The sequence below is a fragment of the Astatotilapia calliptera genome, chromosome 7 (assembly GCF_900246225.1).
Source record: "Astatotilapia calliptera chromosome 7, fAstCal1.2, whole genome shotgun sequence".
NCBI classification, from domain to species: domain Eukaryota; kingdom Metazoa; phylum Chordata; class Actinopteri; order Cichliformes; family Cichlidae; genus Astatotilapia; species Astatotilapia calliptera.
Genome location: NC_039308.1, coordinates 57,075,057 through 57,086,797, shown reverse-complemented (window position 1 = coordinate 57,086,797; position 11,741 = coordinate 57,075,057). Strand labels below are relative to the sequence as shown.

The following is an 11,741-nucleotide window of genomic DNA, read 5'->3' as shown; positions in this document are numbered from 1 at the left end:
CAACAGAGATGTGCAAACACAACAACACAAACGAGCAAAATACAAGAATGGCCAACCTGAAACTAATAAATATATGTACAATATATAATAGTGTATGCATTTCTGGATGTGTATACTAAATATTTTCCTACGTGTGTGTGTGTGTGTGTGTGTGTGTGTGTGTGTGTGTGTGTGTGTATACACATTTTTACAAATTAAATAGTAAAAAAATAAAAATAATAATAATAATAAAATATATAAAATATACAGAGTTGAATATGTGCAAAACAAGTGGCATTTATATACAGTATGGAGTGCATAATGTTGAAGTTCCAGTAGTGAAGCTGAGGTGTCTATGACGTGTTCAGCAGTCTGATGGCCTGATGGAAGAAGCTGTCTCTCAGTCTGCTGGTACGGGACCGGATGCTGCAGAACCTCCTTCCTGATGGAAGCAGTCTGAACAGTTTATGGCTGGGGTGACTGGAGTCCTTGATGATCCTCCCCGCTTTCCTCAGGCACCGCTTCCTGTAGATGTCTTGGAGGGAGGGAAGCTCACCTCCAATTATCCGTTCAGAGCACCGCACTACTCGCTGGAGAGCTTTGCAGTTGTAGGCGGTGCTGTTGCCATACCAGGTGGTGATGCATCCAGTGAGGATGCTCTCAATGGCACAGTGATAGAAGGTCCTGAGGATGCGGGGGCTCATGCCGAATCTTTTCAGTCTCCTGAGAAAGAAGAGGCGCTGCTGCGCCTTCTTCACTGTTTTGTTTGTGTGTACTGACCACGTAAGATCCTCAGCCAGATGTACACCAAGGAACCGGAAGCATTCATTAACTCGACTCTGCAATCTCATGTTTAAAACATCTGTACTTTCTGCCACATATTCACTGTCTTTGGGACAACAGCTTTTGAAAATAGCCACAGTTATATAATTATTTTTAGATGATGGAGTTCCTCATTTTTCAAGCCAGCCAGTGATCATCATTGTGTCTGGCTGCTCTGCTGCTTTAGTGAAAAACGGCTCTATAAGTTGTGGCCTCCCTGGTATCTAGCTGAGCAAGATTGCCGTGCGGGCTCTTTTTGAGAAATTTTAAACAAATATCCTCATATGTGGTTCTCATTTGTCTTAGAAACAAAAATCAGGTTAAAAAAAAAATCTGGTAAATCTTTGTTTTTACATTCATCAGGTCCCAATCAGCCCAAATATCACAGAGAAATGAAAAATGCATGCCATGGAAGAGTTCAGGTCTCAGGAGGTTAATGGTGTTGTGCACATTTTGAGCATATCTCGTAATCGAAGTAACTCTGGGCCAATTGTAATCCAGCTAAGAATCAGATTGTTAGCCTACCACTAGCAGCTAGGTCAGTTATTGCCAATACATCTACTGTAATTTTACTTTACTTTATATCAATATAATATTGATACTCTTAAATACGAAGAAAAAGTTAAAACTACATTTATCAAACATACATCACGGATGTTTTAGGCCACTCAGTCCACAGGCTCACTCTTTAATGACTGTATTCAGTTTGTAGGCTTGCATGTGCATAACTCAGTAGATTTGTCCCCAAGTGCATGTTCTTGGCTCTCCTTCCTGAGACCAGCTGTGATTTAGGCTGGAAGATGTCCACTGTGCATGGGTAGAGTAACCAAGCAGGGTTTTGGGTTGTTTGAGTTGAGCGAGAAAGAGGGCGACAGGCCACCTGCCATAGGGGCTTGCCCTGTTCTGATGCCCAACCCTGCCTTTCAAGTGGAAGCCAAGTAGAGGGTCTTTCATGTGGGCCTGATCTCCTAAAGACATCAGCAAATATTGAACAAGACAGTCCAGACTCAAACACATCTGTTGTCATATAGTCTCAACTGTTAGGCTCAGACAAAGATAGAGAGAGAGAGAGAGAGAGAGAGAGGGGAAAACCAGTGTGTCTGTTGCATTAGCTTCTATCTGTAGACAGAAAGCTATAGTTTATACTTTGCAAACACAAATGCTCCTTTTTAACTAGCTTAGGCTAAACCACGTTCTACTGTAAACAAATATGGGGGTGTACGAAAGTAATGGAGTTGAGTATGGTGAGGCAGCTACCGAGTGCCAGATCCTCCCTGACATTTCATATGCCTGTCATGTTGCAGAATCCATCAGCAGCATTTTTGGGACTGTTTTGGACACATAGGAAAGACAGTTGTATTGTATAATTAGGCTAGATTAAGGTATTAAGTATATTTTCAAATACTTGGGGCTATAATGGAACCCATATGAGAGAATGCAAGTCGTAAAACAGACAAATTGCCTCACAAATGCAAATAAACTGTCAAATATACAAATCAACACAGAGCAAGCTGGCATAACAGGCTGCTGTGCTGTGAGCAACTGTTTCATAGTTTCAACGCTGCCGTGTTGGTTTACTCTCTCGCTACGTTGTCTTAATTTACTCCATAATTCTTGTCAGATTTTTTTTTCTTAGCCCACATAAGTGGAGTCAAACTGTACTTTGTGTTGCTCCATCTATCACAGACAACTTGGGTAGGACTGAACAGTTGAAAGGCATTCACATAGTCATTGAAACTCGCCTTGTTTGACTGGTACGGCTAGTTTCACCTGCTGCTGCTCCTCCACCAATCACTTGTCTGGGATCCTACGTGATCTGTTGCCTTAAATACTTCGGCTCGTTGACCATAGTTGGGATAGCTAACTTGTCTGTTGGAATGATTTCATCTACTCTGGGTGGGAACTAAATCAGTTTGTAGGTTTGACAACAAAGCTCAACTGAACAGGTATGTTCCAGTGTCTTCCTTTTCTAAATTAGACTGAGTGTCATTCAGGTTGCTGTATATCCAGCTATTTTTTTTAAATACAGATTTGTTAATTTTTTTATGTCAGCATTATTGGTAAGATTGTTTTTGTTGTAATATGTTTTTTTGTGTTGAATCAAGGTGAAAGGCAGAAAAGTGGCACATTAAATCACACTAAACATTCGTCCCAATGTGGTTTGTGTATGTTGATAAAATCTTAGCCATAATGCTGCCAACCTACTACCTACCTCCTTGATATGTCACAAACCTCCATATAAATTCAATTTCTTCTTTATAAAATTTGACTCAAGCTTAAACGTCACACAGGAAATATAAATCACATTAGGAAGATGAGTAAGGGGCTGGGCTGCACAGTCTGCCACATTACCTTCAGTGTGTCTTGGCACTAATTCTACCAGTTTTTTTTTTTTGTTTTTTTTAAACCTACTGGTGAGATGAAAATCCTTCCCCCAAAATATAATTCGCTGTTCTAATTATAGTGGTAGAGTTGGATGTTGGACACTAAAATGTCCTAGAGCTGTTCAGCAGAGTTGGGATCTGGTTCCTGTGAAGCCCATGGCATATAATTTCCAAAATGTTCATGCTGATTAAAGCGTTAGCTACCCCCCATGCCTTAGGTATGGGGGGCATTGTTACACTGCAACTTTTCATGTCAGCAAAATATTCTTACAGCATAACAGAAACATTGCAGGGGTTAAAGTTTCAGCCTTTTCCTTTTAACTCGTTGCCCAAGTCGATCTTTTTCACTGACTGTCTCCAGTATGTTCACATCAGCTGATCTCCATGAAGCTTCTATGTAAATTATGTGCATTAGACCTCTAAAAATGCACAGCAAATTAACTCACTGTTGTTGATTATTTTAATCTAAAGGGTAGCCCTCAAGATGGAGAACAAGAAAAAGAATTTAGCGGAGAGATTCCGTCTGAAACCCAAGTTTCCCATCTTAAAGAAGCCCGCCAAGAAGCCACTGGCCAAGCAGGGTAGGAATCTGGCCAATCGACGAAGTATCTCTGTACCCGACCTAACAATGGTGCCAGGTGAAGCATCTACCGAGGATGCTTCGCTGTCTTCTGCTGCTTTTGGCATCTCTCCTGGTCTGAGTGATACTGATTCTATTGCAAGTTCAGAGTTTGCAGACAAACTAAGTGATCCAATCCCAGAAATCAGAACCAGATTTCTTCAGCCTGATCACTCAAATCCAGCTCTGAATAGATTAAGCACACCCCCGGGGACCCTGGGCATTTATGAAGAAATGGATGATTTTGGTTTAGAGAACAAAACGAACCCAGTTGTAGATGAGTTATATGCTAAAATAGACAAAAAAGGCAAAGGGGCCTTATCAAAATTCCCTTTTGAACCAGCTCCTACAGGAAAGAAAATGTCTAACAGTGGACAAGATCCCATACCAAGACCAGACCTTCCAGAGAGAAGTGAAGAAGTCTCAGAAAAGGGGTCTAGAGAAAGTCTTGCTGCTGCAGCGCTGTTTAGAGCACAATCAATGGGAGAGCAAATAAACCCTTATAGAGAAAAACAGAACTCATCAGTTGAGCCGAAAAAGACATCATCTGAAAAAGGGACTCCACCAACAAAAAGACAAAATGCTTGTATAGATAAGCTGATGTTGGACTCTATGGGCAGACCTTTGGAAAGTGGAGATGGCAACTCTCTGAACTCAGCATGTGGCACTCCCAGTGAAGAGAAAGCCAACATGCCTTGGGTGAGAGATGTGGAAGAACAAGACAGAGAACCCTCTTCTCCCCTGCCGATAAACGAGTTCATAGATGAGAATCTCCTCGATGAAACCCCGGCAGATGAGGAGGATGAGGAAGAGGTCAGTATTATTTTTATTATTATATATTTCGGCACATGTATAGTCAGTGGATCCTAGTGATTTCCGTTTACTGTGACAACTGACATCAATTCCAACTGATTGATATATATAAAAAAAAAAAAACACCCAGCACGCCCATGCGGGCGGTTTATCCTTCAAGCTCGGGTCCTCTACCAGAGGCCTGGGAGCTTGAGGGTCCTGCGCAGTATCTTAGCTGTTCCCAGGACTGCGCTCTTCTGGACAGAGATCTCCGATGTTGTTCCCGGGATCTGCTGGAGCCACTCGCCTAGCTTGGGAGTCACCGCACCTAGTGCTCCGATTACCACGGGGACCACCGTTACCTTCACCCTCCACATCCTCTCGAGCTCTTCTCTGAGCCCTTGGTATTTCTCCAGCTTCTCGTGTTCCTTCTTCCTGATATTGCTGTCATTCGGAACCGCTACATCGATCACTACGGCCGTCTTCTTCTGTTTGTCTACCACCACTATGTCCGGTTGGTTAGCCACCACCATTTTGTCCGTCTGTATCTGGAAGTCCCACAGGATCTTAGCTCGGTCATTCTCCACCACCCTTGGGGGCATCTCCCATTTTGACCTCGGGACTTCCAGGTTATACTCGGCACAGATGTTCCTGTACACTATGCCGGCCACTTGGTTATGGCGTTCCATGTATGCCTTGCCTGCTAGCATCTTGCACCCTACTGTTATGTGCTGGATTGTCTCTGGGGCATCTTTACACAGCCTGCACCTGGGGTCTTGCCTGGTGTGATAGACCCCAGCCTCTATGGATCTTGTGCTCAGAGCTTGTTCTTGTGCTGCCATGATTAGTGCCTCTGTGCTGTCTTTCAGTCCAGCCTTGTCCAGCCACTGGTAGGATTTCTGGATATCAGCCACCTCCTCTATCTGCCGGTGGTACATACCGTGCAGGGGCCTGTCCTTCCGTATCTATCCTTCCAATATATATATATATATATATATATATATATATATATATATATATATATATATATATAAATACAGGTTATCTCATCAAAGTGAACCTCAACTGTCACGAGAAGTTGCTTAAGAAAATAGTTGCGGTAAATGTAACATGAAGTAACAGCACAAAAACTGCCAGGATCACTGGACACATTTACTTGAACCTTTCCATGCTTTCATTTAGCTTTCAAATAGTGTGGCTTTGTTTTTCCACTCGCTTTTGCAAATGAAGCCAAATGTTGTAGTTACTGTATCCTCTAGTATGCAGTCATGAATGAAGCCTTTTCTAAACCTGAGCCCAGACCTTTGGTTTTATTACATTTGATCTCTTGAGCTTTTAGGCAAATCACTCAACTGATGAAGCATCAAAAGCTGGTTGGTGTTCAAGTTAAAGTCCCTGTGTGGAGAGAAGCATCCGCTTTTGTTTAGATGTCTCTTAGATTAAAATAAAAAAAATGAAAACAAACCTCAAAAAAGAAAGATAAAAACCTGTGCTACCAGTTAGTCACACAATGTGCAAACAAGCCAAAAAAGAAAAAGCACAAAAGAGGTCAAGCAGAATTCACTTTCTCTTCAGATGCTACGTCTACAAAGCATCTACTGACTTTTTCACCCAAATGCAATAGGTTGTCATTAGCAAGACATTAATAGACACCTTTTTTGTAATAATGCAAACAACTGACTAAATAAATAATAGTAACGCTATTATGATTCCCTTGGAATGCTACACAAACCTAGATGGCTTGGCTGTCCTCGACTCAAATGATTGCGCAGTTTTATATTTTATAAAGTGTCACAACATTTTTAAAAATCTATTTTTTTTACACAGCTTGCCAGTGAATCAGCTGACTTCTTTGACGAAAATGCTTCAGTGAGTATCCACTGAGTTGTCTTCATTTTATTAAGCTAATCATCTGGTGTGGTAAATGCATACAAATATCAGTGATTCTCCGCAGGATGTTACAGGGGGGTGTGAGGATCGAGTACCTGCCCCATTCCAGAGGTATCTCTTGAAAATCAACCTGAAACGAGGAAAAAACCTGGTCATCAGAGACAAGCGCTCAGGTACGCCAAAAACCTACAGGTGATCCATAAAATAAGCTCTCGACCTTTAACAACCTGTAAAATTAAAAGATCTCATCTAGATCTTAGAAATTTGAATAAACTAACATCAAATCCTGTTCTTATAACAGCAATTTTTTAAAACAGTCTTGGTTGGATCCGTATCTATCAAAACGTTAGATCATAGATAGATCACATGTCCTGTATACAGTAAAACAATGCATTTCTTTATTTGTTGGCTCCTAGGGACAATCTGATAAAGTTTTACAGGCACGTGAAGTCCATATTGGTCTTGTCAGTCTTATTGTTACTGTGACAGGAATGTAAGGTGAGATATCCTTCAGTTCAGGTCAGTTCAGTTAAAGCTCCTATTTGCAGGTGAGACATCTCATGTGAAGTTATGCACGGACAAAGAAAAAACAAAACATTAGAAAAGTATGCAGTCAAACGAGTATGACAAGAGGCTGACGATACGATGAGACACTACTGGTATTGTGACGACTGTTTGCCTGTAGATTTTTGAAGTGGAAAAGTCATCCCTTACCTCCTAAAGTCAAAGCTGTCTACCACTGTAATTACTTTGGAGATGTCTTTTGGTTTGATAGTTTGATGTTTACTTCCTAAAGTGGCAGAGCCGTGCTTTGGTTACGTTACGAGTCACCGTGTGTAAAATCAGTTAGATATTTTGAAAGGTGGTCTCAAATCTTTGTGTGCTTAAATGACTGTTTCCCCCCATATCTGGCATTGATCTGTGAGAGGCAAAAAAGTTTTCTTTCCCCTGAGGCCTAGGTCGGCATTTACTCTGGGAAAGCTACACCCTCACGTGGTCATAGGTTGAATTACAACATATGAGAAAACTGTGAAGGCTGATCAAGAATCCAAAATGAAAGCAACATTCTGGCTTTTATTTTAAGGTTAGAACAAATGTGTTCAAATTGGCCTCGTAGAAGGTCAATATTTTAAAGCTATGTTAATCTCATCAGTTTCCTTCTAACCAATTATAAACCTTGCTGTGCCTCCCATCACCTAACAGCTATATATGGTGGTGGTACTTGAAATGGTGCTGCTTTGTGGTACAAGGCTCTCCCAGCCATACTTCTAAGCTAGTTGAGACCTCACTTCCCCTGACAAGATGGCACAGTGATGATGCAATCCCCACACGCCCCCTATCTCTCCACTGTTTGCCCAACAGTCAACACAGTGCCAAGAGCTCACCAATGGCATACATTGTCATTACATATTCTAAAAGGACCCACATAACCAGCCCCTCCCCTCTCCCATTCCTTGGTTTTTGTTCTCCCCTTTTTTCCCCCCTATTAATTTCCATCGTCACCATTCTCAGTCATGCCAGAGCTTTTCTCCTTGCTAGCTGCCACATTCTCCTCCTGTCAAGCTGCCTGGAGGTTTCCCTGTCACAGGCTGGCAGGGTGGAGCTGCTGTGGGTCCTGCCTGCCTTTGCGAGATGTTCATTTGGAGTGGGGAGCTGACAGGCCTGACAGCCCATCCCCACAGGGCCTTTGTCATGTGATTCAAGCCTCCCTGCAGGCTCTCTCAAGCACCCCTTTATTCCCCTATACAAATGAAGGCATGGGGCTGGCTTTCATTTTTTTGGCCAATCTGCATGCAATTGCAGAAACAAAGAAGTCCCTTACCCCCACCCCACTCACAGACAGACTTTCTTAACAAGCTTGGAGGATTAACACTGGTTGCTTCTAGATTTTGGTTTCTGGTAGCCTCATGCTGGCGAGTGTTTCTACCCTGTGACAATTAAACAGCTACATTCTTCTGTTTTTGCCATGTGTGGGGTGCACCTCCTCCATACATATTTCACTCTCTCACACGACGAGCATGTGGGGGGGAGGAGGGAGTGTATACGAATGTGCGTTTTCATGCACAGTGTACACTAATAGAGCGACAAGCTGCTAACATCGTTTAGTTTCCATTTAGTATTTCCACTTCCTCTATATGCTGTCATGGAACCAGCTTGATGATTGATAATTTAACACATAAGATCGCTCCTCCACTTGTGTCGCACGACACTCTCTTGCTGATTTGCCCTTTATTGTGTTTCATTTAGGTACCAGTGATCCTTATGTGAAGTTCAAAATTGAAGGAAAACAGTTCTATAAAAGCAAAGTGGTTTATAAAGACCTGAACCCTCGCTGGAACGAGTCCTTCTCCCACCCTCTCCGAGACAGAGAATATAACATAGAAGTTCGGGTAGGCGCTGCTTATATATGATTGCATTTTGCAAGGGACACCGGTCTTGTGCCAGACCGGACAATTTCAGTCTGAATGCAAGGCCAAGAGATGTTTAATTTAATACATGCCATACCTCTAATAATGTTGCAGGTCTATGATAAAAATCGGACCTCTGATGATTTCATGGGTTCCAGCTTTATTTCCCTGAGAGATCTTGAACTGCAAAAGTGAGTAATACTTTTACATTTTAGAGATTAGTTTATGCACAAGGGGTCTTCTCATTTTTAATCTTCATACCCTTCCTGTCTCCTCACAGAACCAATGAAATGGAGTTGCGTCTCGAAGATCCAAAAAGCAAAGAAGATGACATGGGAGTCATTATTGTTGATGTCTGCCTGATGTTCAGAGACGCCACCATCAAAAAAGGCCCGGTAGGAATATTTCAGACATTACAAGTGTTTGTGTGATGAAAATCTATATTCTTACCTGCTATTATGCACTCATTCATTGCAATTCTTCTCAATTTTATAGAGATTTGGACCCAAAAGAAATAAGGTATGGGTTTTTTAAATCTTCACATTTGCTTTTAATGCCATGATATTTTTTTAATTTCCTCATTAGCGCTTATGGTTAGGCTAATCTAACTCACTAGGGGGCAGTAGCTCACTACACAATGGTGCAACAAAGAACGAGGCATATGTTCAGGACTCAGGCTTTTGTGTGTAACCTTGTTATCAGCACAGCCTATTTCCTTTCTGCTTTATAGTTAACCTTTTTAGCAATGCATACTATATTCAGTCAGTGGAATCATTTTGTGTAAAGAAAGTATGGTACAATATTACATTCTGATCAAAATCAAAGTAATAGTATTCGCTGAATATGCTGTCATGAAAGAGCCTTTTGATGAGCATTATAGAGCAGTATTTGGTTTTGTGGTAAACAAAGTTCCGTCTCTTCTCAAGTGGTTTTCAATATATTGAAGCAGTAATTAGATTCAGAGTGAAATAGGAGGGTTGCTGTTTGGGACTCACACTGCAGCGATTGGGTTTATTTTCACACCTATGCTGTCACTACATCTGCCACTGTTCAGTCTCTTGATGGTCCAGTAGGCAGTCTCAATTTGAAATTAGATGACAAAGGAATGAATGCCATTTTCATACACATTGTAGGTTATCCACTACAGATGGTTAAATATACTCAAAGGGAGACAGAAATGTGTGGCGGGACTCTGCGCGCTGTTCTCCTGCCTAAATCACGGTGCTAATTTAACAATGTAACAATGCCATTTTTACCCCCCCCCCCCCCCGCCATTTCATGTTTTTTTTTTGACAAACGTACAATATCTTATTGCGTTTAACACCTATCCTGGAAGTGCTGAATACCCGGCTCTTGCAGCTCTACTCCCCCTCCGTCAGAACATCGTTTTCTCCCTCTGTGTTACCACGACAGAGACAGGGAATTGCAAGTGCCTGAGTAAAAGTCTGCTGTGTGACAGTGTTTCAAACAGGAGGGGGCGTATGGGAGAAGCGGAAGGGAAGGGGAGCGGGGGGGGGCTTGGCTGTTGGAGGCATGTTGCCAGTGTGGGATGACTAAGATCGGCAAGGCTGATAATTCCCAGGCATAGCGGGCAATAACCCAGATGTTAGGATGTAATATCACAGCTGTGGATGGACAGTGCTGAGACACCAGCCAAATGGACCTGGGTCTGAGCTCATCATGCTTGTCCCCATGCTGTCCCACCATATGGAAGCAATCGCACAGCCCTTTTAAGACCAGGAATAGATTCTCTTTAGGGGCCACTTACAGTTAAGTGGAATTGTTTTATTGGCCGCTGAGATAGAAATGTGTCCAAGATAAACACTTGGGATGACTTGGCTGAGGCCTGTTTTATATCGCTCCTCCACTCCCTCTGTTCCTCTTCTTTTGAAGGGCCTGATATTTATAGGGCTGTGCCTGTGGTATTCCATGTTAATTCAGGTCCCCGAGATGTGCTTTGATCCCCTCCGGATTGGGTGGCAATGTGGGTTGCGACCCCGTAGCTATTGAGGAGGGGCCGGAGTGGCAGGGGAGTTGCAGTGGGGCTGTTTGAAGCGCCGTCGCCGGGGCAGCCGAAGGAGCCGGGCAATCAAAGAAGCGAGAGCAGATTACGCTCCTTCGCTTTAATTACAGTCAGCCCTACACAACCTCTGTGCTGTTTGTTTTTACAGCCCTGGCCTATCACCGCACAGCCTCACGGGAACTCTAACATGGAAACATATCAAGGTCTCTCGTTCTCTCTCACACTTGCTCTGTGACACACGGCGGGAGAAGTGGATTATTTGCTGCTCTTGAAGGCTTATTGAAAGCACAGTACCCTGGTCAGTTTGATATCTTCACCTGAGCAGAAAAACACTCGTTACTTTGCTGGCTGAATTCAAAGTGGATACATTTGCTAACATGCAATAAAACTCTGATGCTGGCTATACATGCTGCATGTATGCATAATTTGCTGATGAGAGAGAGAGAGAGCTGTGTGGTTTGCATCATTACTCACTGCTGCCTGCTGTCTCTGGTGCAGTATGCCAAGTGTCCTGCCTCCCCACACTCAGTCTGGGAGCCAGTGATGAGTGGGACTGTCACAGCCAGGGACATCTGGCTGCTCGCTGACGTCCCTCTCTTCCTCTCGTTCCAGGAGCCGCCATGGTGTGGCTCGCCTGTCAGTAGAGATGTGCTAATGTGCACCAACAGAGATGCACTGTATAATGTAAACCTTTGTCCTACTTTTGTGCACTCTGTGAACATGATGAGATGCCAGGCTGAGGCGGGAGCAGGTAAAAGGGAAGCGATCTCACAAAGCTTGCGCGCATGTTGCGTTGAGGAAAAAAAAAGAAAAGAGAAAAAGAT

General features: G+C 42.9%; 1 protein-coding gene across 3 annotated transcripts in view; it reads left to right on the top strand.

The window, feature by feature from the left end:
* Positions 1 to 2,667: 2,667 nt before the first annotated feature.
* mctp2a (multiple C2 domains, transmembrane 2a) overlaps positions 2,668 to 11,741 on the top strand; it is a 33,264-nt gene continuing 24,190 nt past the window's right edge. For 2 of the 3 annotated variants that reach the window (XM_026176010.1, XM_026176007.1), the window contains exons 1-8: positions 2,668 to 2,747; positions 3,657 to 4,617; positions 6,424 to 6,465; positions 6,551 to 6,659; positions 8,734 to 8,876; positions 9,009 to 9,085; positions 9,175 to 9,289; positions 9,390 to 9,413. In XM_026176010.1, coding sequence (XP_026031795.1) covers positions 3,670 to 4,617; positions 6,424 to 6,465; positions 6,551 to 6,659; positions 8,734 to 8,876; positions 9,009 to 9,085; positions 9,175 to 9,289; positions 9,390 to 9,413 — 1,458 coding nt within the window. In that variant the 5' untranslated portion in view covers positions 2,668 to 2,747; positions 3,657 to 3,669. Of the gene's footprint in view, positions 2,748 to 2,856; positions 4,618 to 6,423; positions 6,466 to 6,550; positions 6,660 to 8,733; positions 8,877 to 9,008; positions 9,086 to 9,174; positions 9,290 to 9,389; positions 9,414 to 11,741 lie in introns of those variants that run through there. The other variant, XM_026176008.1, reaches the window with a different exon arrangement.